The sequence below is a fragment of the Pelobates fuscus genome, chromosome 3 (genome assembly GCF_036172605.1).
Source record: "Pelobates fuscus isolate aPelFus1 chromosome 3, aPelFus1.pri, whole genome shotgun sequence".
Taxonomy (NCBI): Eukaryota; Metazoa; Chordata; class Amphibia; order Anura; family Pelobatidae; genus Pelobates; species Pelobates fuscus.
This window is the reverse complement of record NC_086319.1, coordinates 75,431,010-75,457,559: the sequence shown is the minus strand read 5'-3', so window position 1 is coordinate 75,457,559 and position 26,550 is coordinate 75,431,010. Positions and strand designations below refer to the sequence as shown.

General features: G+C 38.7%; 1 protein-coding gene across 3 annotated transcripts in view; it reads left to right on the top strand.

Annotated features, from left to right (window-relative positions):
* The window catches only part of ANO4 (anoctamin 4), a 250,595-nt gene extending 226,228 nt beyond the window's left edge, over positions 1-24,367 (top strand). For all 3 annotated transcript variants that reach the window (XM_063447227.1, XM_063447226.1, XM_063447228.1), the window contains 10 exons: positions 4,150-4,261; positions 6,131-6,188; positions 7,429-7,526; positions 9,173-9,315; positions 13,054-13,206; positions 16,593-16,740; positions 17,618-17,725; positions 20,518-20,623; positions 21,276-21,479; positions 23,582-24,367. In XM_063447227.1, coding sequence (XP_063303297.1) covers positions 4,150-4,261; positions 6,131-6,188; positions 7,429-7,526; positions 9,173-9,315; positions 13,054-13,206; positions 16,593-16,740; positions 17,618-17,725; positions 20,518-20,623; positions 21,276-21,467 — 1,118 coding nt within the window. In that variant the 3' untranslated portion in view covers positions 21,468-21,479; positions 23,582-24,367. The remainder of the gene's footprint in view (positions 1-4,149; positions 4,262-6,130; positions 6,189-7,428; positions 7,527-9,172; positions 9,316-13,053; positions 13,207-16,592; positions 16,741-17,617; positions 17,726-20,517; positions 20,624-21,275; positions 21,480-23,581) is intronic.
* Positions 24,368-26,550: the final 2,183 nt, after the last annotated feature.

The window sequence follows — 26,550 nt, the reverse complement described above, 5'->3', positions numbered from 1 at the left end:
TTCCTTTAATTTGCTTAAAGGAACGCTATAGTGTCAGGAATACCAACATGTATTCCTGACACCATAGATGTGAAAACGCTATTCAACCTGGCTTTATGTGATAATCACTATGCTCCTCCCCTTCATGACACTGTCAAAAAGGGGCCAAGCATAGATGTCATTACAATCATGCCCCCCCCCCCCCCCCCCCCGGAACAATTCCTGCGGACGCCCATGCACATAATGCCCCTCAGTGATTCCCCTACAGGCAGTTATGATGTCTTGTCGTAGGCTACCACTAGTCTGTACAGCCACCTACATGCATACCCTACTGCCTGTCATGTAAATACCCAGCCTGGAGCAGGGATTATCATAACCTGTAACTGACAGTATAGATTGCACAGCATAAGATTCAGTATGAGCAACCTGACAGATAAGCGAGACTAGCCTGCAAAAGCCTATATGTTATTCACTGTTTGTATGGAGCTCACTAATTCAGCTAACATAACTAAGCGAAATGAACAAGCTATGTATATACCTCAAAAACTTTAATTTTGCCTATCGATCTTGTTGCCATGCTAACACATACTAAGTGAGGTCATTATCGTTACTTGTTTTATGCCAGCATCTATGTTAACTCCTATGACTTCTTTGTAGACAAACACGACTAGCCTGTGTATTAATGTACCTAAAAAGCAGTATGAGCACCCGGACAGATAAGCAAGACTAGCCTGCAAAAGCCTCTATGTTATTCACTGTTTATATTGAGCTCACTCACTCAGCTAACATAACTAAACGAAATGAACATGCTATGTATATGCCTTAATAATTTACATTTTGCCTATTAATCTTGTTTCCATGCTAACACATACCAAGCGAGGTCTTTATCGTTACTTGTCTTATGCCTACATCTATTTTAACTGCGGAGACGTCTAATTAGACAGACAAACACGACTAGCCTGTGTATTAATATACCAAAAAACAAAGCAAAAAAAAACTGTGCCATTTTCTCATGCCATGTATATGCTCCACACTGTTATCATTGTTTGCTTACGCTGTTGTGGCATCCTGAACCTCTGTATTATCTTGTGCACAGACAAAAATAAAGAATTTTTTTTAAAAAAAAGAGTAGAAGCTCTGAAATGAGAGTGTGTTACAGTGTGGAAAAATGTTTAAAATGGGTTGGGGTGTTTGTTTTTTGTTTATGATTTTTTTTTTTTTTTCCTTAAAGCTTTTTTGTTACATTTTGATTTTGTTACTGATAACAATATGTGCTGGTTACAGAATGTGCACCGATGTGCAGGAATAATGCGTTGTATGTACTTTTTTACTATTTTTTTTACAGTATCGTTAACCTGCGTCCCTATAGAAATATCCAGTCTAAATTTAGGTGCCTGTGATTGACATATATGTACGAAGTATCAGAGTTTACCAATGCTGTATTCTGCCAGAAAAACAATTATTTTACAGGTCGAGGTGAACCTGAAACAAGTGAATGTTTTAACTTTACTGTATTGAATGACTTCTTGTTCACCTGCCTGGGAAACATCAAATGATTTATTACATCCTTTTTATTTAGTTATGTGCTCATCTGCTGATCTCTGTGAGAACATTTTGGAAAGTTAGAGGGAACTCGTAGACCTAAGATTAAATAGAGTGTATACTGTTCAGATCATTATTCATTTGCTGATAGATATAGATAGTGTTAGATATTAATGGCAAACCACACAACTACATTGAACTTTTCCATGGTTTTTTAAGAATATTTTTATTGGTGTATTTAATTGTAGCTGCACAATTCCATGTGGTTTCACTTGATGTGGAAGAATAATTAATTAAGGAACCTTACAAAACTATGTACCAAAAGTGCTGTTGAGATTTATATACCTTTTCCATTTGCTATTCAATTATGAGTGCTAATGAACATAGTGCATCTTAAAGGAACCCTGACATCTTTTATGTTGTGATGAACTGCTTACATTACAAGATAGACGCTAAATAATCAGTCAGTCCAATATGGCACTCTGTTTTAAAACAAAAGGTTATTGCCGGTGTTAGTTGAAGATCTAAAGCAGAGCAGCAGACACCTCCGGCACATCCTGTTTATTATCACATTATCGTCATGATATCAGAGAGAGTTGTAGTTCTCCTTCTTTGGCACGCTTTTAGTGAGTGTATCCAACAGTTATTAAACTATAAACCCATGCAGCAATGAAAGGGTTAACAAAAAAAAACGTTAAACACATAGCTGATTGCAGGTCCATCTTTGTTGGGACTAGCTTCTCCTTCTCCGACAGCAGCCGTCTTGTGGCTCCTGAGAGACCGCCACTAGAGGCAGACTTAACTTTGCAATATTTGACATTGTAGGGCTAAGGGGACAGGCACCCAGACACTTCAATGAGATGAAGTGGTATTGGTGCCTATAGTGTCCCTTTAAGAACCACTTAGCTACATTAAAGCTGACTCTATAGGGACCCAGACTACTTCATCTCAATGAAGTGGTCCTCGTGCCACACTGCAACGGAAAACATTGCCATTCAAGAGGCACTTCCTTCCAATGCCCTTCCGCTGCTATAATCTAGTATAATCTTAAAATAGTTTTTAGCTACTAATATCCCCCTAGATAGCATTTCATTTGCGCAGCATGGTGTTTTCCCTTGCATGCGCACTGGTCTCCCAATGCTTTCCAATGTGAAAGAATTGAATTGGTTGAGACCATGCAGGTAAGTGGTAAGTGGAGCAGCAGCACAGAGACCAGCGCACCGCAGGATGTAAGGTACGTAAAAGTTACCTTTAAAACCCCAAGGGGGTGAACACCTGCATAGATAGTGGAACACTAGCGTCAGGAACACATGTTTATATTTAATCTAATCTCCAAATAAACTGAAGAGAAATTACCTCAAGTTCCATTACTGTTTCATGAATGTGTAAATATTATCCATTGTTCATATTGTTACATGTGCTAAATATTTAATATAATAGTTATTTGGGTATTTTATTATAATACTAGATAAAATATATTTCTAATTGCTAACGTTACCCTTGTATGCACAATAATATCTTGTTTTATATAGAGTGTGTAAAAGCCAGGCATGGCTGTGACACCCAATATGGACTGTTGCTTAGTTTAAACAGTTTGTAAACTGTGTCAGGCTAGGGTCTCAGTTTAGGATAGTTCCCCCCCCAGCTCTTCATGGCTTGGTCTGAACTTTGAAGTTGGCTGACTCCTCATCAGCACATACAGGGTTGTCCATTAACATTAGAATTCCAAAGGAATTCAAACCAAATTTCAAATTTAAGGCCAAAACAGACAAACTGGAAGGGAAGTATAGCCGATTTATAGAATGTATCCAGTTTGACTATTTTGGCCTTAACCCCTTAAGGACACATGACATGTGTGACATGTCATGATTCCCTTTTATTCCAGAAGTTTGGTCCTTAAGGGGTTAAAGGAGCACTACAGTGCCAGGAAAACAAACTTGTTTTCCTGTCTCTAGAGTGTTAATAGGTTACCCCCCACCCTCAGGGTCCCACTCCCGCTGGGCTGAAGGGGTTAAAGGCTTACCTTTCTCCAGCGCCGGGCTCCCTCAGCGCTGGGGAACTCTCCTCCTTCTGCCAACGTCGGCGCCAAATGCGCATGCACGGCAAGAGCCGCACGCACATTCAAACCGCCCATAGGAAAGCATTTCTCAATGCTTTCCTATGGACATCCAGCGTGTTCTCACTGTGATTTTCACAGTGAGAAGTGCAGAAGCGCCTCTAGCTGCTGTCAGAGAGGCCACTAGAGGCTGGATTAACCCTCAGGGAAACATAGCAGTTTTTCTGAAACTGCTATGTTTTCAGCTGCAGGGTTAACACTAGAGGGACCTGGCACCCAGGCCACTTCATTGAGCTGAAGTGGTCTGGGTGCCTATAGTGGTCCTTTAAGCTTGGAATTCATATGGAATTCTCACTTTACTGAATAACCCTGTGTGTGCTTAGCTACTGTCAACGGTAAGAGTTTGTCCATGTTTTCGGGATTGATATATCAGATGTACAGGGGCAGTACCAGGCCTGCAGAGAGATTTTTTTTGTATTTGCTATATCATAGTTTGCGTTGTGTTTTGTTTTTTTTAAAATAGAAAGTAAAGGCCTTTTAAAGTATACAGTTGTGCACATTTTTACCCACAGAACAGCCACGTACAGAGTCAGAGTGGGAGAACAGCTTCACTTTGAAAATGTTCCTTTTTCAGTTTGTCAATCTGAACAGTTCGACCTTTTACATAGCATTCTTCCTGGGAAGGTAAGTTGTTTTCTGTGATTAAGTCATCATGCAGGACCAATTCAGTAGTGTGTTAGATTAAATGATGTAGTGTGTTAGATTATATGATGTACTTCTTACATCCAAATTATATTAAAATGAGATTATAGGATGTACATCTCTCAAGATAGCTAGTATTCTTCTTCAGGTATAACACATGATATTGATTTTAGAGCGCAAATATCACGTGTAACATTTTATTATGCAGATCAATTTACTAAGCTAACCAATGTTCCTGAGAATGTTTTCCTGCTGTCAATATACTGAGGGATGCGAATGCAATGTCTGCATCGTCCTTGCAACCTTCATCTAGTGAGATGTATGGGATATATTGAAAAATTGATCTTAAAGGGGACGCTCCGGGCACCAACACAAATGAAGTGCATTTTGACCTCATATTCATGCTTTATTTTTCTCCAAATTTCTTTTGTTTTGCAAAACAAGAACAAAAAAAAAATGAAGAGTATTGCATTATTCTGAAAAATGTGTTATTCTTCGTTTTTCACTACACTTCTTGGAATTACACAGTACACATGCTACTCAGTTACTCAGTTTATCCAATGAGATCAGTGTGAGCTGAGTTGCTGACATGACTCTGCCCCAAACAATAAGATTTACCGAGTGATTGAATTCCACAATGTACAAAATAGCTTTCTGTCTCTAACTTTTAATAGCAATTTGGCTAACACAATTTTTAGACGAACAGCGTTCTTAAAGGCACTCTCCAGTGCCAGGGAAACACTTTTCTGGTTTTAAGAACCCGGAAGTCCCTCTAGTGGCTGTCTGATAGACTATTTGATGGCGCTATATAAATAATAAAATAATAGTTATAATAATAGACAGTCACTAGAGGAGGACTTAACCCTGCAAGGTAATTATTGCAGTTTATAAAAACTGCAATAATTACACTTGCAGGGTTAAGGGTGATGGGAGATGGTACCCAGACCACTCCAATGGGCAGAAGTGGTCTGGGTGCCTGGAGTGTCCCTTTAACTAAAGTGAGAATTTTAACTTTAAGGCTAATATAGCAGACTTGAAAAAAATCCCTAAGTCAGTTTTGCTATCAGTTCAGACACTTTGACCTTCAGTTTAGAAATTCTAAATTAAACAGACTGTGCAGTAAAGGAAGTGTAGACATTAGATCTCTCTTTACAGGAAGTGTTTAGGAAGGTTGTGCAAGTCACATGTAGGGAGGTGTGATTAGGGCTCTATAAACAAAGTTATTTAACTCCTAATTGGCAGAGAATTTATCATATAGACTGCAGGGACATGATATATAAACTAAAACTGTCTCACTAAGCTAAAGTTTGTTTTTTGTTTTGGTGACTATAGTTTCCTTTTAAGTGTATATAAATGCTATGAACCAGTGAAGGCCAACCCCCGTGCTCCCATTATGTTTGTTGAGTATCATGGGAAAAATAGTTTACACATATCTGATGTTCCAAAACTAGCCATTCGTGCTTTAATGCATTGTTGTGTAACACATACTTGGATGATATTGCCATAAGAAAATAAAATTTTCCTCTAACGAGGAGTGTATGCATAATCAACAAATCACATTTTTAGTTGGTTGATTTCTATTGGCTGTGACAGGTTTTTTAAGTATCTCAAGCATCCAATCACAAATAAGTTTTTTGGGTTTTTTTGTATGCACAATAAAATAGGAGCAGGCCTCATTTTTTTTTTTGCCTCATTTTTCCTAGCAGTGGTATAATATGTGCTCCTTGATTTGTTTAGCACAATGTTCTTTTACAAAAAATAATTATATATTTTTTATAACTGATTTCAGGGAAAGTATGTTGTGTTTTTCTGCATGTAGTAATCCCATCTATTTTGTTTATTTTACTAAAGGTTTACTGGGAGACCGGGTGCTTATTTAAGACTTATAAACAGATGGCGACTGGAAGAGGTAAGCAATTTTACATATGTTAAAGTGTTTTTTCATAGAAGCTGTAAAAAAACATGAAGCAGAACACCATAAAATAGAATCTATTATTTTTTAGAACAGTACGTGTTTCAAGCTCTTTGAATGGCAGCCAAGCATTTTCTTGAATGAGAAAAAAAAGCAAATACAGTGTTTTCCCAATTATTTCCAAAGCTCCATAGAGTTATATTTTGAGAAAATTGCTCCAATTCAATACCTAGTAACCAGGTAAAAGAATAAGCTGGTGGCAGTCACGTTCGCCTTGTCAATCACATCAACCTCTCCACTCCATGCACATATTGGATGACCTTTCAATTGATACAACTTGTTTATGCCTTCTCTCATTCACGTGATGCATCAAACTTAAATTAAAAGTATTATTTTCTTAAGTTTTTATGTAATCAGCCCTATATAGATATATGTTTTTACTCATTGTTCCTTTGTATATTCCATTTCCGCTACCTGTGCTGCCACTCCGTGTGATCTTGGGTTAGAACCAGCTCTTATCCGGCCCAAAATCACTTACCCAGCTGCTTCCCGTCCACAGAAAAGCACATAACCAGGCACCTTTCATAGTCGCCTTCGTATCTTCATAGCAAAGCTGAGTAGCCATGAGTACCTCCGGCTCAGCAGTGAGGCAAACAATAAATAAAAAATCTATATCAACAGTTAAAGAAAAACATCATAAAATGAAAGAGGATCAAACTGAAAATAAATAAATAAATGACTGTTTTCATTAAGTTGATTTGGGGTATTGTTGTATTAATTTACAAGCCTTCCATTTTGAAGACGTAGACCAGCACCAAGCATTCAACAGTTTAGTCCTTTTTACTCTCTGATCTCCAGTCCTTGGATACATTTCTTCCTTCTGTTCATTATCAGACTTTATGTAATTTTTTTTACTCCTATCTAGTCCCCCAAAATCCTTTCATGTAGCTATTGCTGTCTCTGTATCCCTACATTTGAATACTTTCCTGGATGTATTTGCTATTTTTTATGAATATAATCATCCCCGGGTGTTACTTCCCGTGTTAAACGCTTCGGGTTAAGAAACACTCTAGAATCTTATACAGCACTGTAGAGCCTTATACATAGAGCAGCAAGGATAGCACACCTCTCCTTTTATAATGTTGAAATAGCTGTATGGACTAAGGAGCTTTGCTTGCCCACTGAATAACTCTGCAGGATAATTTGCATGTTAAACCTACTTCCCTTCTTCCATCAGTGTCACCCCAGTGGATGCCTTATTGACCTATGTATGCAAATGGGAATTATAATGGTTCTGAAACAGACCTGGAATAATTTCATGGAGCTTGGTTATCCGTAAGTACATACATATAAACATAACAAGCATTTATATCTATTGTGTTTGTAGTGAAAGGGGATGTTTTTAAAATACTGACTATACGAATGATAACCATGGCTTGTTAAGAATCTATTGTTTGATGTAAGACCCTACAATGAGTTATTACATTGATAAAGCCATGCAGAGACACCATACAGACATACATATAACCTGTAGAAGAAATAAAACGTGGTATATTATATCAGACAGACGAAGTAGGACTATCATTAAATCCAAAGGAGTTTAGCTGTTGAAGCAATAAATTGTAGTTAAAAAGATATAGAAAAACTAGTTCGATTTACCTATATTTCCAACTTGGATAATTTCGTCTACATTTGGCAATTTTGGATTTAATGTCACCACCACTTACTGGTTATTGGATAAGACAATCTTTAGAGTTTGGACACCATTTCAAACTGCATTTATTTGTAAACAAGAATATTTATACTTACACAAGTAGGTGGAAAAAAGTTCTATTAAAAAAAATTTAAATTCAGTGTGGGTTGATCTGGTATCTTCTATTAGTTTTTCGTAAAATCTTTACATTCATTTCATGTATACTGATGATAACCATGATAGCAAAGGTCACAAAAACAAAATTACTAAGTCAGGCACACTATGCAAGTTAAACCACAGAATATATCTGCAGAAACAAACACAGTATCACGGTGCTCACTGCACAGTCCTAGTCTCCATAGGACTAAAAGACATAGTACATTTGATACATAATGAGAAGCACAACCAATACAAAAATAAATCAACTTTATTATATGAACCATAAAGCACGGTACCAAAGAACAATTTCAATAAAAATGACGTTATAATGCTAATTATCTGTACATCACAGAAAAAAACATGTACATGAATAGCATATGTCAATGCAAAAAAATGCATGTAAAACATCAAAAATAATAGAAAAATAAATAAATTAGGGAATATCACAGAAAGAACTTTAGTATTTATGCTTCCTTGATAAAGGCGTTGGGAGTATTTCCTTGGATATCCCCCTTTGCTCACAGCTCTTTTGTGTTTCTGTGCATTCGTGTTATGTACTTTGTAAATGTTTTGGTATATCCCATTTTTTAGTGTATCTGGCATACTAGTATCTACTTCATCAGGTTTTTTCTGCGGTATTCCATCATGTATTTTTTGTCTATTAATTTTTATGTTTTACTTTGCATTTTTTTGCATTGATGTATGTTATTCATGTACATTTTTTTTATACCGAACTTAGCATTATACAGTCAGTTTTGGTTTTTGCATTTTTCATGGTTACCATGCTTATTTTTTAGAAATAAAGTTGATTTAGTTTTTTATTGGTTGTGTTCCTCATTCTTTATTGAAAGCAAAAGTCACAAAAACAGATCAGATGATGTGTTGATGTTTAACCATACAAAAGTCTTAAAACCATGTCAACAAAGTTCATAATGCTTAAAACGTTGCCAAGTACACATCCTTTCGAGTGGAATGAACATTCGTTGCTTGTGTGAGATTGATATTGCAGCTTACATTATTGATGTTGTAGTAGAGAAGGTCTTGTGGGACTCCAGAGTGGGTCACTTAGCTGTGTGACATAATATGTGTACCCTTCTGCAGATTTATAAAGATGTTCTTAACACCACAGATTGATTCAGAATTGGTGGACACGGAGAAGATTAAGACAAGAATATGGACCTCAAGTCAAAGCTAACTTTCCACAGTGGGAAAAAGATTATAATTTACAGCCTATCAATCCATATGGCCTTTTTGAAGAATACCTTGAGATGAGTGAGTATTTGATCTTTCAAACCTGTGTTCAAAGCATGGCTATAAAGAGCTAGCATTGCTTCACATAGAGTTAGTTGCATTACTTGGTTGCATTACTTTACATCATGTTAGCATAATGTAGGGAGTGGTATGGGGCTCTGGACACTTACTGTGCTTACCAGACGGACTTGAGGACCTCTGGAGCGTGCCTGAACTAATTCTACACATTTAGTGCCTGACCCGGCAATACCCTGAAACACTCTGAAATTGTTCCTCAAATAGGGGCATTGGGAAATTTGATGCGGGTATCGCCCAGTTCCCTGACCTCCAAATAGAGTGCGTAGGTACAGTCCAGGAAACGTCTGGACATTTTGTGTGGTGTAACTCTAGGACTGTGAGGGTACAGCAGAGAGCTGATTGTGTTAGCTGGGGATATTGTAATAAAGTCCCTTACACAGAGTGTCACCGGGGAGGGACAATTGTATTGTCCTTATCATTATAAGGAGGACCCCATGCAGTGTGAGTCAACTCTGTTCTGTATAAATAGCTGTGTTATGTACAAAATCATTCTATCCCCTACCTTCAGACTTGTCTAATGTGTGAGGGAAAAGCTATAATTAATATATAATCACTGCTCTACAGGAGAGAGGGTCTCCCGAGATATATTCATGGCAGCGTGGTCCGGTGGAAGAGATATTCAGAAACCCCAGCCAAACTTTTGTGACTGTGTCTGAAATGCTCCAGAATCCCCTGGTAGTAGCAAGGAAGCTAACCTGGAGGAGTACTCTGTACTCTGTCGGAGTACAGAAGCTCCGTCACGGTTATCATTCCTTAACATAGCTTTAGTTAGCATTCCTTCACATAGTGTTAGTTAGCATACATTAACTTGGCATTATCAATCCTCTCATGTGCATCTGGCTTTTATATTGATTTAGGGTGTGAGCTAAAATAGTGGTGATCAAAATAGTCAAGCAGCTAGTGATTCTGGGTAATGTTTCCTGTGAATGTCCAGTAGGGAAAACAATTCAAAAGGGAACATAAGGAGAATTGTACCGAAAGAGCCAGAAAAAAAAAAAATCACAGCTTCCTTGTAAGAATGGAACAAAAAAAAGGTTTAATCTAGGTTCTCCCGTACCATCAACAAACATGGGTACCTAGTCCCTCTGCAGCTACTGAGGGAACTATACTATAGATTGCTATCTCTTTTAAACAGTCCTTCCTCACCCCTTTTTCTATGCTGGCGCTATATAAAATAATCAATAACAATAGAAGAAGAACCCTGGGTAGAGTGGATGTCTGTGATGAAAGTATGGTTTGGGATATTTGCGGGCCTGGGAATTGTTTGGACTGGGAGGTCTGATGCTCTTAACACAAAGATTCAAGCCAGCTTCAGCCAGGATAGGTTTAAAGCTCCATCAATGATAAATAAACAGTCTTTGTGTAATGTAGAATCCTGTATTGAGATTAACTAACCAAGCTCTTAAACAGAACTAGGTTACACTTTGTTGGGCATTTTAAATGTGACCCGTCATGACGATTTAGTCTGTCTGGATTGTTTATGAGATGACGTTCTCTTAGTTGTTGTCATTGCAAAGATTAAGGAGCGGCAGCAGTAATAGAAAAAACTGCTTTCCAATCTCTAGTGTGTGTCTTAATGGTATATCTGGCACCAAACCACTGTACGGCTGAACAGCTACTTCTTCCATTTTTCTTCGAATGTGATAGAGAAACTGCTTAGCCATTCATAATCTCCCATAGGTATTTCTAACAGTGGCAATGTTACTTTGTAATCACTATGACTTTCACAATACAAATAAAAACGGAATGCTGAGCATTCTTAAAGGCCAGTAACTGCCTATAGCCATCTGATCCTTAAAGGGACACTCCAGGCATTTTATCAAAGTCTGCTCTTTGCATAGGCAGTGACGTCTCCGGGATTAATACTTAGGGGGACACACATAAAGGGCCAGGGACAAAAGTAGGGGGCAGTGTATACAGTATATATACAATCACAGTATGGCTGACAAATGTCATTTCGCCCTGGCACCTGGCATTTGTCAGCCCTTTGCTAAGCCACGCAGGAAACATTAAAGCCAGAGCCGCGGGGAGCATGGAGGCGGTGCGCGTAACAAAATAAGCCTTTTGATATCTTTTTAACTTTTACCAAACCAACAGTTACACTTCTGTCATTAAACAGATTGATCTCCAACTTTTCAATACTCTCAGGATATAAACTGAACTGAAAGAATGCAAGGGCATAAACATTTTCTTGATTGGCAGAGTTTTTGGATTTGGTTTCTTTATTCCATTTCAAAATATAACTCCCAGAAACTAATTGTCTGAGAGTAAAGGTAATGGTTTATTTAGCTAATTGTGCCTCTTTTGTTTAGGAATTGCAAACACTTCTGGCAAACTGAACAACTTACAATATTTCCTTGATTGGCCGTGTTCACACTCTGAAAATGATGGTCTTACCAAAATTGCTTTATGTGTTTAGATCTCTGTCAATCCCACTCCCGGGCACAGCATTCACAAAATTTAGAAATAACATGTTACATTATAGGCAGGTAAGAAAAGTGCAGTTAACACCTACGTTTGTTGTACGACTGAGGTGCTCAGGAGGCCTTGATGTGCATGACCTTGTCCTATTCTAAAGCGCAGCTAAGCTAATCAAGCACTTAATGGGCTTTCCAAAAAGGTCAGAGCCAATAGATGAACATTGAGGACACTTCCTGTTCTTCCTGGTGTTTTTCAGAGATCCTTTGGACCTGGGTGGGCAAAAGGACACTAGATACGTTTCTGCTGGCAACAGCATATAATTTATGCCTATGGAGAAATCATGCATATCGAGATGGTTTGTCTACCAGGGGAAGGGGCATGACTTTGGTGATTAGGAATCCAAGCTTCCACTGTCATTGTCAGAAAGGTCTGAAAGATTTAATTGGTGGATATTGCACTCTTTCATTTTTTTCTTGGTGACATCACGCATATGGGGCATCCATTAATGAAGGAATTCCTGTCAACTGCATTGAAACTGTTGCTGTAAGAAGAGGAATTTCAGTGAAATCTCCAGTTATCTTGAAAAATGAACAATTTAAAAAGCTAATACAATTGCTGTACTGGTAGAAATATATCGACAATACATTCTTTGCTCATTAACGCTAAAACATATGGTAAAACGTATTTTCAGAGAATGTGGGCAGAAAAATAGAAAATATAGGGTGGGAAAAGTCATAGACTTTCATTATGCACCAACGGTAAACAGAATGGCAACACGTGCATCTCACGTTGTTACTTAGAACCTGTACACCTTAATCATATCTATCCCATGTGCTCTCCAAGGTGCTGATGGGAATGCTCTGTTCCAGATCATACTTCCACATGGTGGAATGTAACCTGATTTCCAATTTCTGGAGGAGGGTCTTTTCATTTCATAGTAAACATTTAAATATATGCATTGATACTTGCAATCACTCCCGTTTTAATAATTTACCAATCATTTTATAGCAGATTCTCATCTAACATCTAAAAATAAGAGTAGCTCTTAAGCTGGGAGAAAAGTCCTTAATTTTAGAAAAGAGTTGAGTGAATGAATTTTATGGCAAGTTTATACCAGAAGGTCATGGTATTGATAATAGAGTAAATTAGAACAATGCGAATGATGAAATTTGCATACATTTGGTAATCCATATTTGTTGAATGCTATCCGTTAAGTAATTTAACAAATTAATGTTTAAACCTTGTTTTATTTTTACACAGTTCTTCAATTTGGCTTCACTACAATATTTGTAGCTGCATTTCCTTTGGCACCACTCCTTGCCTTACTCAATAATATCATTGAAATCCGCATTGATGCGTACAAATTCATCACTCAGTGGAGACGGCCATTAGCTTCACGAGCCAAGGATATAGGTGGGTGACATTTAGAGCTCATTTATTTATATTCAACAGTGGAGTATATTGACTGATATAAAAAAAAAACAGTTTTTTTGTTTTTTTTAAGATCACCTGTTTAATGTGGACAAAAACTGTGCTAATATCTAAAAAAAATTATATTTTATTTGACTGCACCAGTGGTCCTTGACCTTTTTTTGACAAGGACCCAACGAATGGACAGTGAATTAAGTCAATGATCCACCTCAATCTTAATATTATACAGAGTAAACACACATATTTCTGTTAAACCCCTTAAATGTCAGGAACTAATAAGGCTGCAGCAAACTACATAAAGAACAGAATGAATAGCAGACAAAAACGGTACAAGAATTTATGGCCCAGCACTAGAGTCGGAAACTGAAAGGTGAAGAACAGGCAAGGTCAGAGATGCAGGCGATATTCAGAACAATATAATGTAAGCTCGATCAATGTAATTTTTTATTTTTTTATTTATTCTTTATTTTTTTTTGTGCTGAGCAAGAACAAGGGTAACATTTCAGACATTGTGCAGTTAGCAATAAGATCATATCCAGCAAACAAGGTATATAAAGGAGACAGCATATTTGTTTTTCTTTTTTAAATTCAAGATAAAATTAGTGCAGTGCTAGAGTTGAACACAAGATACAATTAGGTGAGCAGAGGATATGCACTGAAAAGAGATATGAAATGAGAAATAGATAAAACTGTAAAATAAGTTGAATTGCTTCATCAAAGAGTGAAACCCTCAAGAGCTCCCCCCCCCCCTCATTTAGGCAATAACTGAATGTACTGCATGCAGGGCCGGCGCTACCATTAAGGCGGACTAGGCAGCCGCCTAGGGCGCCCCTTGGGAAGGGGCGCCGCCAGGAGCGCCGGCCCCCCTAAGGGCGCAGCATGAAGAGAGGAGCTGACAGGAGGGAAGCGCTCAGCGCTCCCTCCTGTTACTCCCTCACTGTAGCGTGGCCGAGCTCTGTACTGTCCGCCGGTACAGGGAGCATTTGTCTCCTGTACCCGGACGGACTAACAGGAAGTGAACACTGAGTGTTCACTTCCTTTTAGTCCGGCCGGGTACAGGAAACAAAAGCTCCCTGTACCCGCGGACAGTACAGAGCTCGGCCACGCTACAACATAGGTAGGGGAGGGTGGGGGAGAAATAAATGGGGGGGGAGAAATAAATGGAGAGGGAGGGGGAGAAATAAATGGAGAGGGAGGGAGGGGGGGAGAAATAAATGTAGAGGGAGGGAGGGGGAGAAATAAATGGAGAGGGAGGGAGGGGGGGAATAAATGGAGAGGGAGGGGGGGAATAAATGGAGAGGGAGGGAGGGGGGAATAAATGGAGAGGGGGGAATAAATGGAGAGGGAGGGAGGGAGGGAGGGAGGGGGGAGAAATAAATGGAGAGGGAGGGAGGGGAGGGCAGGACAAATAAATGGAGAGGGAGGGAGGGGGGAAATAAATAGAGAGGGAGGGGGGAGGAGAAATAAATGGAGAGGGAGGGGGAGGAGAAATAAATGGAGAGAGAGGGGGGAGGAGAAATAAATGGAGAGGGGGGAGAAATAAATGGACAGGGAGGGGGGGAGAAATAAATGGACAGGGAGGGGGGGAATAAATGGACAGGGAGAATAAATGGACAGGGATGGGGGGGAATAAATGGACAGGGGAGGGAATAAATGGACAGGGAGGGGGGGAATAAATGGACAGGGAGGGGGGGAATAAGTGGACAGGGAGGGGGGGATAAATGGACAGGGAGGGTGGGGGAATAAATGGACAGGCAGGGTGGGGGGAACAAATTGAAAGGGGGGGAAATAAATTGACACGGTGGGGGGAAGTAATTGACAGGGAGTGGAATTGACGGGGTTAGGAGGGGGAATGAGAGTGGGGAGGGGAGAAGAGAGTGACAAGGGAGGGGGGAGAAGAGAGGGACACGCAGGGGAGAAGAGAGTGACAAGGGGGGAGAAGAGAGGGACAAGGGGGGGAGAGAAGAGAGGGACAAGGGGGGGAGAGAAGAGAGGGACAAGGGGGGGAGAGAAGAGAGTGACGAGGGGGGAGAGAAGAGAGTGACGAGGGGGGGGAGAGAAGAGAGTGGCGAGGGGGGGGAGAGAAGAGAGTGACGAGGGAGGGAGAGGGGGAGAAGAGAGTGACAAGGGAGGAGGGAGAGATTGACATCCATCACACACACAATGCACCCCTTGCACACAGAAAAACACACAATTCATTACACACACAGACACACACACACAAGCAATTCAACCCTTACATACAATGCATCCCTTACACACACAGAAACACACAATGCATTCCTTACACACACTCAATGCACCCCTTACACACACTCAATGCACCCCTTACAGACGCACACACTGCATCCCGTACATACACAGAAACACACATTGCAGCCCTTACACATACAAACACAGATTCACACAATGCATTCCTTACACACATATCAGGACATCCCCTACTCCTGTGAACAAACTATTTGGTGGAACATGAAGGTGGACCCTGGGGCCCAGACCATGAGCTGTGTAAAGGGCCTTTAAAAAATGGAGCTGCTTTCCGTTCTCCCAGAACACAAACAGCCTCCAGAGAGCCTGTTCTACACCAGACGAGTGGAGCCAGACTGCAGCTAGAGCCCATTACCATCCTCATCTGATTGTAAGTAGGCAATCTAGTATATTATTCGTGGCACTAATCTCTAATTTACCTCACATTAAAGGGACACTTTAGTCCCCAGAACCACTGCAGCTTAATGTAGTGGTTCTGGTGTCTATAGCCTGTCCCTGCAGGCCTTTTAATGTAAACACGGCGGCACTGCAGCACTTGCGTTAGTTAACATGGGGCATTGTGATGTCATATGGGGGGGGCAGCAAACTTTACTTTTGCCTAGGGCAGCAAAAATCCTTGCACCGACGCTGACTGCATGCAGGTAGGAAAGACAAGCCATGCCATCCTTCCGGCATCCTTCCGTCACCCTCCCCACCCCTCTCCCCAGCGATCAATGTAAATTTAGTTCAGGATCAATGATAAATAAGCCAGAGTCAGGTGTGCTCCTGCTTTGGATAGGTTAAAAGCAGTACTAAGACAGTAAAACTTTTATTATTGGTGATCCTACAATTGATGACCCATTAGAATGACATGGGGACATATTTTTGGGTCCATACCCAGATGTTATGATCCACTGATCTACGCATTGTAACCAAAACAAACAAACACGACTATTTAGATTAACACTTGTCACATCTCCAGTTAACGTACTGGAACAGTGTGTCAACCTATGTGTCAACCTGTCCTTGATCCACAGCCATCTGTAATACCAAGGTTAGTTTATGTTCTAGAAAACTCTTAACAACAGTTGCTTGAATCTCATGTTGACATTATATTTTAGGTATCTGGTACGGAATTCTAGAAGGAATTGGAATCCTGTCGGTTATTACAAATGCGTTTGTCATTGCTGTGACCTCAGACTTCATTCCACGCCTGGTTTACGCTTATAAATACGGACCATGTGCAGGTCAAGGACAAGCAGGAGAAAAGTACAGTAATGTTTTGCCTTGAAATCTTTTTCTTAGATGGAATATGCATTTTTTTTATGATGTCTCTCATAAACAGAAATACATTTTAAAAAGAGAGAAATCCATTTTTAGGGGGTTCAAAAATATTTTTCGATTTATTAAGATGGCATAAATATTAATAAATGGAATACAATATTTACAAAAGTAACCCAAAGTAGTGAATAGTGAAAAATAATCGTATGTCACTAAAAAACGAATTGCAGAAGAGAAGGATATAAAAAGCCATTTCTTAAAGGACCATTATAGGCACCCAGACCACTTCAGCTCATTGAAGTGGTCTGGGTGCCAGGTCCCTCTAGTTTTAACCCTGCAGCTGAAAACATAGCAGTTTCATAAAAACTGATATGTTTACACTGAGGGTTAATCCAGCCTCTAGTGGCTGTCTCACTGACAGCAGCTAGAGGCGCTTCCGCGATTCTCACTGTGAAAATCACAGTGAAAAGACGCTGGCCGTCCATAGGAAAGCATTGAGTAATGCTTTCCTATGGGCGTTTTTAATGCGCACGGCTCTGGCCCTGCATGCGCATTCGGCTCCAATATTTTGCTAGTATAAAACACTGTCAGATCTGTGATCATCTGTATGTCAGCCACCTGATTCTCAATAACTTGTTGGAAAAAAAAATTATTATATTTGTCACCTCCAATAAAGATTTATTTCTTCACTTTTCAAAAAAAAAAAAAACATCTCATGATGAAGACATCTCTACAATTGTAAAAAAAAAAAAAAAAACTATGACGTGTGGGTTGATTGGGAGAAATATGTAGAATTTGAATTACTATTATGGTGCAATAAGAATAATATGCCGTTTAGTATTTTGTGTGTGGTCTCTCTCTGTAGATGCATGGTTGGCTATGTAAATGCTAGCTTGTCTGTCTTCTTGGTCACCGATTTCGAAAACCGTTCGGATTCTACATTATCTGGATTATCTGGGCCAAAATATTGCAGGTATGTAAATATTGTGTTTTAAATATAAGGGGTACCAGAATACAGTCCTACCTCTCTTTTAAAGGGTTACTCCAAACACCATGACCACTTTGGTCATGCACTTTACTGCAGTACTACACAGGTAAATTACCTGATTACAAGCACGTGCGGTTTATTTTGGTGAAGGATTTTGCAACAAATTAATTCTAATACCAACACGAATGTTGGCCTAGCCTAATAGGTTATGGTACTCACTTGTTTCTAGTTCCTCACTTGAGAGAGGTACCGGTTCACTCACTTTTCTATAGCCTGTTTCAATGGTTCGGAAGATTGACTTATAGTGAACTGCTCCTATTTGGCCACATTCTATTGGCAGCTTCTGTGAACCAATCAGAGTGTGAAGCACCATATTTAATCTTCGCAACACTCCGATATTACTGTCCCTTGAAGACAGACTATTCAAGGCGAAATGCTTGTCAGGGCTCTGAATTTGTCTGCTACTATCAGATATATGGTATTTGACATTGCAGTTTGGCAGAGACATGGCAAGTTGGGTTTCTTAGCACACTGTAGATCCGTTTTTATTTTGTAAGTCAGCTTTATGTTTCTTTTGCGTTTCAGGGAAAGGGTATTTAGTGGATTGGAATTATGATAGATAGGTGCACTCGAAAGCACAGATATAGGGCTATTCATTTATAGACAGGAATATTTATTTCTATTTTAGGAATACATTTATTATAGGAATATTTTATGCATATATATAAATGTACACTGAACAAAATTATAAACGCAACACTTTGGTTTTTGCCCCCATTTTTCATGAGCTGAACTTTCTATGTACGGAAAAAGGCCTATTTCTCTCAAATATTGTTCACAAATCTGTCTTAATCTGTGTTAGTGAGCAATTCTCCTTTGCAGAGATAATCCATCCACCTCACAGATGTGGCATATCAAGATGCTGATTAGACAGCATGATTATTGCATAGGTGTGCCTCAGGCTGGCCCAAATAAAAGGCCACTCTAAAATGTGCAGTTTCTGGAATTTCTGGAAGCTGAAGACATCCCAGTTCTTGCATGGCCAGCATACTCATCGGACATGTCACCCATTGAGCATGTTTGGGATACTCTGGATTGGCGTATATGACAGCGTATTCCAGGTCCTGTCAATATCCATCAACTTCGCACAGCAATTAAAGAGGCGTGGACCAACATTCTACAGGCCACAATCAACAACCTGATCAACTCTATGTGAAGGAGATGTGTTACACTGAGTGAGGCAAATGGTGGCAACACCAGATACCTACTGGTTTTCGGACACCCCCCTGGACTACCCCGGATCCCCCCAATACAGTAAAACTGCACATTTTAGAGTGGTCTTTTATTTGGGCCAGCCTGAGGCACACCTGTGCAATAATCATGCTGTCTAATCAGCATCTTGATATGCCACACCTGTGAGGTGGATTGATTATCTCGGCAAAGGAGAAGTGCTCACTAACACAGATTTAGACAGATTTGTGAAAAATATTTAAGAGAAATAGGCCTTTTGTGTACATAGAAAAAGTCTTAGATCTTTGAGTTCAGCTCATGAAAAATGGGGGCAAAAATAAAAGTGCTGCATTTATAATTTTGTTCAGTGTTTATATATATATACATAAAAAAACCCAAAATATGTGTTATATATATATATAAACACATATTTTGGGTTTTTTTTATGTTATTTTTTTTCTCAATTTAATTATATATGTTTATTGTGTTTGTTTCCTATATAGCTGAGGCTAGGTGTTTAAACCAAAGAACTACGATACATTGCAGTTCTTTCTTAATTTAATGTTAGTTTAGGTCTTCACACTATTAGCATTTAAGTTATAATTTAACTCATTCTACTCTTTATCCTGATTAGAGACCCGGGATGATTTATAGATATTATTAGGGTTTGAAGTAGTTTTAATTAATATGTTTTAATTTTCCAATTACCGTACTTAGGTCTGCGATCTATTATACATTTCACCTTATTATTATTTGTATGCTTTCAGTCCATTAGAACCAAATCATTGAGTATTACTTTTATTTGCTACTCTGTTAACTAGTGAAACATATTGCAATTAGATTTTAACTTATATAAACTACATAATCTTGATTCACACACACATCTCACTTCGTTTTTTTCAGCTTTGCAGCTATTTTGGTCTAGCAGTTAGATCTTCAATTTAATTAAGATACATAAGATATATTTTTTCTAGTATTTCCAATATATTCGGTTACTATTGTAAATTACTTCTTAGAACCTGGTAGCTGACTATAATACTTTTATTGCATGTTGTTTATCAATTCTATTTGACGTATTTTAATTGATAAAATAAGGGTTATATTTTATTACAGTAAGGTTGGGAAATGTATCAAATCTATTTTTTATTTGGTTTTTGGCAAAACTATTGGCGCCTGTCTTGCAGACAACTAGTGGAATTAATGTCAAAACCGGAAAAAAACAAACAAAAAACTATGTAAATAAGCCATAAGTGAAAGAGAAAAATAGACAAAAGGAAGAAAACTAGACACAACCAAATGAATCATATTAGGATATTTGTTACAACAAAAAAAGCTAATAACACTCATAGTTAATCAGTGTAATAAACAAATACAAGTCAAACATGAGCCACAAAAATTAATTCACCTAACTATACTCAAGCATAATACTCGGTTCTGTGTCTTATAATAAAAACATTGTGTTACTTGTATAAATTACAAACTTAAATTATTGGCTATATTTAATACCTTTTTAATTTCATAACTTTTATATTTCTATTCCTTTTAAGGTACCGGGACTATAGAGACCCTCCCCATGCTCCTGAGCCATATGCTTACACACTGCAATTTTGGCATGTTCTTGCGGCTCGCTTGGCTTTCATCATTGTATTTGAGGTTTGTTACAAAATTCTTTCATATGTGTAATGCAAATAATATCTGGAGTGAGGCCAAACTGCTCCACAATCTGTCCCTCTGTGCACAATCCAAAACCACACTGTTATTCTTCAGTATCACGAGTAGTCATTTCAGAGGGGATATTTCAATTCATTTTGATTCAAGTTTTTTTTTAAAAGTGTAACATTTCATTATAGTAACAACAACTGCTGTTTTTTATTTGTTTTTTCGGGGGGGGAGGGGGAGCCATTCAATGAAATGTGAGATGCAATTTAGCATATGCGCATGTTCTAAAACTGTTCCATATATAGTTTGTTTCACGGGGACTCCTCAAATATATAATATTTGAATTTGTTTCTTTTTTATCAACCTCAATACACAGAGTGCATTTGTGGCTGAAAAGAGAAATTTTATTTTTGAACATCTATTTAATTTAATTTAGTAATTGCATATATTTTATACCAAAGTATTCTTCTGTATCTTTAGATTGTAAGTTTGTTCTGGTAAGGCCTTCTTCACCTGCTGTTCTCGTATGCTGTGTGTTTTGTCAGAAGTGAATGTTTGTTTTGTGTACCTATTATATAGCGCAGTGGATTACGTTGGCGCTATATAAATAATTGTAAACATTTGGGTTTTTTTGTTCTTTTTACAGCACCTTGTTTTCTGCATAAAGAACCTGATCTCTTATTTAATACCCGACCTTCCAAAGGACCTAAGAGATCGGATGCGGAGAGAAAAATACTTAATACAGGAAATGATGTATGAAGCAGAATTGGAGAGAGTGCAAAAAGAAAAGAAAGAAAGAAAAAAGAATGAAAAATATCAAAATAATGAGTGGCCCTAAATGTGAAAAAAGGTATTGAACAATTAATTTAGATAAAGTGTCTATGGCAAAACATTTGATAGACTGCAAGAGGTGTTTAGAGACAGAAAGTATGTAGTTCCTTGCCCTCTTTGCCCTTAGTGTCAGGAATGCCCAGCCCCTTGGCATTAAGCACTACTTAAACATTTTTGTATAGATGGGTTCCTTTGCTTAAAGGAGCACTGAACACACCTAAGGCACTTTAGCTTGCTGAAATGCTTTATGTGTGATGAGTGTGTGCACTTTTCTCATTTTACAAAAAGTGCAGATTTCAATAGAAAACCTTGTTACATCTCACTGTCTGTCAGTCAGACAACCAGTTCTGTTAGTTCCTGGTTTGGTTAGCTCAGTGTAGCTAAACTCAAGAGGCAGCAATTGATCAAAACACCTGCCCTTCAAAGACTTCTCATTGAGCTGCATTGGGAAGTTTGTGATTAGACAGCCACAGAAAGTCTGGTCGGAGTTAGAAGGGGAGAGATTACAAGGGCAGCAGACAAGAGATCTACAGCTTTTGCAAGCTGTTGTTTATATTTACCCCTAATGGAAAAAAATGCATAATTAAATATATATACACATTTTATTTTTATTTGGGAAGTGAAGTGTTTTTTTTAACTATTCAATTTATTTTCTTAACTTTTCTATTAAAAGATTATTATTATTATATGAAATAGATACATATAGGGCAGTGGCTTGGTGGTAGAGACAACTTACTCACCTTTGGGATTGCATGTCCTCCATATCTGCCAAAAAGGTGAGGTGGAAAACACCATCCATTGCTGATATCAGCACTCTCACCACCACAATGGGTTCTGCAAGATGGCAGAGCGAAGGCCTTATCACCTACCTCAAGCTTTGGCAACAGTAACAGGCCTAGCAACATCCATCTGTGCCGTATCCCCGAGCATGTCAAAACCTCATATCGTTATATCCTGGTGTTGGAAAAAGGCACTCTTTTCAACTAAGAAAAAAACAAAACTTAAATTAACACACCAAGCCTGCTGTAGTAGATATCATGGCAGGAGTGCTCTGGGCTGACTTATGGAATGTTGTCAAACCATTTTAGTGCGGTTAAACAACTTACCTAGATCCTGCTGGGCGCCGGCAGCCATACCGCCTGCTTCCATTCTTCAACTTCTGGAGAATCCGATTAGCTCTACAGAGCAGCAAGGCTGAGTGTCAGCTGGTCACAGTATTGGATCAGCAATGCTTTATTCTATAGGCACATCCGTTCTCCTAGACACAGGAGCCCAGGAGATCATGGTAAGTTGTCAAACCATACTAAAATGGTTTGACATCTTACCGTGCAACAGCACTCCTACAGCAGGCTGTAGTGGTTATGGTGCTTGGAGTTATACTTAAAAACCCCATGATGAACTTAGTAGGAAAAAACAACCAAACACAAGAAGAAGTAAATAAAAAAAAAAATAGTTGTATCTCAATGTTACAGAAATAAAAGGCATTTGTAGTTGGGGACAATAAACCAAGTTAAAGGAGTGAAAAGGGGGCCCACTAAGTGAATGCAGGGAGTGGTGGGTGAGCTAAACCAGGAGGTCTTGGCCCAGTGGGAGGGGTGACCTGTGAATTTATAGGTCGGCAACTCCTCCTAAAACTACAGGCTCCACCTTTCCATATGTCAAAATATTCTGGTTTACAGCTGTAAGACTATTTGTTTGCCAGCCACTTTTGTATATGTGTGATATTGTTGGGTTTCCTTGGGGTTTTTGTATTTGTTGTTTTTAAAAGTAGCATTCTGCCTTTTAACGATCTTTTGTATTATATGAAAAGATAAAGATAAAAAGATTGTGAGTAGAAATTATTTTTTTGTTTTTTACAGGGAAACTTGAAAAAAAAGACTCCACTCAGCATTTAGGGACATGAGGGGAGTCAGGGGGTACATCTTTTTAGTAATGCAATTAGTGCCAAGGGGACCAGGCATCCTGGCACTGAGCAGAAGGGGGCAGGACTGCACATACTGCAGGAGATTGGCAGTGAAATCTTTTTGCAGGGGTACTGGGCATTTACGCTACCAAGGGCTGATCGGGTGTTGTATTACATTTTCATTCCTTTTTACTTTCTTGTTTTATTTTAATTTGCAGAGACAGATGGCTCCTACAGTACCATTGCACTATTTTACACACACTATTGCATGGAAACAAGACAGCAACACAGCATCAAGCTCACAGCAACTGATCTACTGTGAAATCATTTTTGCAAAGGAGATTGCAATATTGTTACTCTCGAAGCATGTGACTACTGGAAGACCTCCTCTAGTTTATATACTCTTAGACAAAAGGATAGAGCTGGACATCTTTTCCACCTTTTTGTACTTTTTGGCATTTTGCTTCAATATCTGTTTTACAGAAGCGTGGATTTTCTTGTCATACATCGATTCATAGAATATGTACATCTTACGTTCGAACACGAAAATTTGAAACTACAGATCTGTTTACATTGAAACAAAATTTTGTACTTCAGATATTTCTGAGGAAAGTTTCTATTATATTGTACATCCTATATAAATGTAAATATATAAATGTATATAAATCAAGGAGCTTAATAATTATTTGTACATAGCCAAACCCTTAAACAAAGAATGTTGAATTTTCAGACTTTAAATAAAATATTCTTTGGCATAAAGCCGTATTTTATGCTTGCATAATGTGATGCAATAAATTTAATTATGCACCTGAATATTTTGGCTGTAATTCATGATGCTTTAAGGCTAATTCGCTGTGTTTTGATTGTGACACTAATAAACAGTTCCACGCTTGTGACTGGGTGTTACAGCTCTCACTTCGATATATTGACAGCACAGATAGACATCTCCAATACATTATCTAGCCACTACCCAGTTACCACAGCAATTGTTTCATTAACCCACTAGAAACCACAATGTATCAGGCACATTTAGTTCTTAAGGGACGTGTCATCCAGCGCTAATAAATGAATTAGTATGTTACTCATCTGACATGGCTGATAATTTTTTTTTTTGTTTTAGTTTTTAATTCCCTTGTGACAGTTATGTGAAAATGTGTTTCAAATCAAATCATGTAAACATTATAAACAGAAATAGAGTCCCTCTCCATACGGAGATATCAAATGTGTATTTCTCCAAATTACACCAATAAATATCAGATGTACATAGCATAACACAGCTTCAAACATTTACATTCTAATTTGCAAAGGCAAAAAACAACTAACAAGTAACAGGGTATTTCTATTAGATATATAAATAGGTTTTAGTTAAAACTTGTTCAGTTAATGCCTGGAACCTAGCGTATAGTATAGTTAATGGTGTTAAGCTGTGATTGTTAATCATCAATTTGGTCATCAAGCTATGAGAATCTATATAGTGACATAGAGAGTGATGTGTTGTATCCAATGAAATTGGAGTCTATCCTTCGGTTATATAAAACAAGCATGTCAAACTCAAAGGCTAGCACGGGCCACATAAACAAGGTTTAAGTTTATGTGGGCCGCAAAAAAACCAAACCTTACATTTTCATAGAAACGTAGGTTTGTTTTTAAAAGTACAGTATAAAAAAAAACAACAGCATCCCTCTCTACTAAACCCAAGTCCCCCCTCTGTACTAAATACCAGCCCTCCCTCTGTACTAATTCAAAGTCCCCCCCCTCTGTACTAAATCCCACCCCCCCCCCCTCTATACTAAATTCCACCACCCCCCTCTAGTAAACCCCAGCCCTTGTTTAAAAAAAACAATATTAGCCAACAAGCAGACTCCACTCACATTGCTGCTGCCAGTATGCAACTCCAGAGTCCAGCCTCTGGTATACCCCCAATAGCGCCATATCCTGTGCCAAACGTATCCTCCTGCTACTCCTTGAAAACCTGTGAAGGGGGAGCACCTTAACGTCACGTCAGAATGTGGTGTTGCGTGCCCCGCCAGGTTCCCCACTGTCCAGCCGCGGCCATCGCAACACTGACCAACACACACTGACATACACACACACTCTCTGACAGACACAAACAAACACACACACCGACAGACAGACATACACTAAAAAATCACTTACACTGACAGTCACACACACACAGTGACAGTCACACACTGACAGACACACACATACACTGACAGCCACACACACACATACAGTGACAGTCACACACAGTGACAGACACACACACTGCCGCCAGAGACCTCTCCCCCGGCCGGGTAAATGAGCAGAGTAGGCACCTGCAATATGGGGAGAGCAGGTGCCTACTCTGCTTTAGTAAGCATGTCAAGCTCGCGGGCCGCAAAAATATTCATTGTGGGCCGCATGCGGCCCATGGGCTGCGAGTTTGACATGCTTGGTCTAAAAGAATGTTTGATCTAATGGAGGGGGGGAATCCATCTAAATAGATGATGAGATTAATTCTATAAATGTCTGATAAACATGCAAGCAGGTGTGGTGTCTAATTTTTAACTTAAAATGGCTTTTCTGCAGACAGCAGCAGTAGAGTGGAGTAAAGACTGTGTGTCTTCATTAGGCCTCTAACAATCCCCAGAGTGTTTTTTTGTGTTTTTTTTTTATAAACATAACAGACTCCACATAAATACATTTCAGTATTCGCTTAGATATAAAGTGAAACACGATACACATAATTCATTACAAATTTTAGGCAAAAATGTTTTTGGAACTTCTCTGAGTTTGTTCTGTCACATGCTATTTACTTTGCTTGATAATCGTTTTAATGGGACTTGCCTTTCCATTTTGAGACAACTTTTTGCGCCATCTTTTGTCTGATTTTGGTTTCTGCAATCCTTAAATCCTTAATTTCACCTCATTGGACTAAATATATGTTTACCTATATTAGAGGGGCCTAAATCCTTTTTCTTTATTTTTTTGTATTCTAACTACATTGTCATGGACAAATTAATGCGACATCACTCAAGTCCTCAAACAATTATGAACAGTTTGCAAAAATCTTCTCCAAAGCACAAACACATTGATCTCCATTTCAGAAGTCAGACGATTTGGTGTTCAATCCATCCTATTCTATCAGGGTTATTCACTGAAGTGAAGAGAACTGAAATTTTTAATTTTTAGGCCAAAGTAGCTG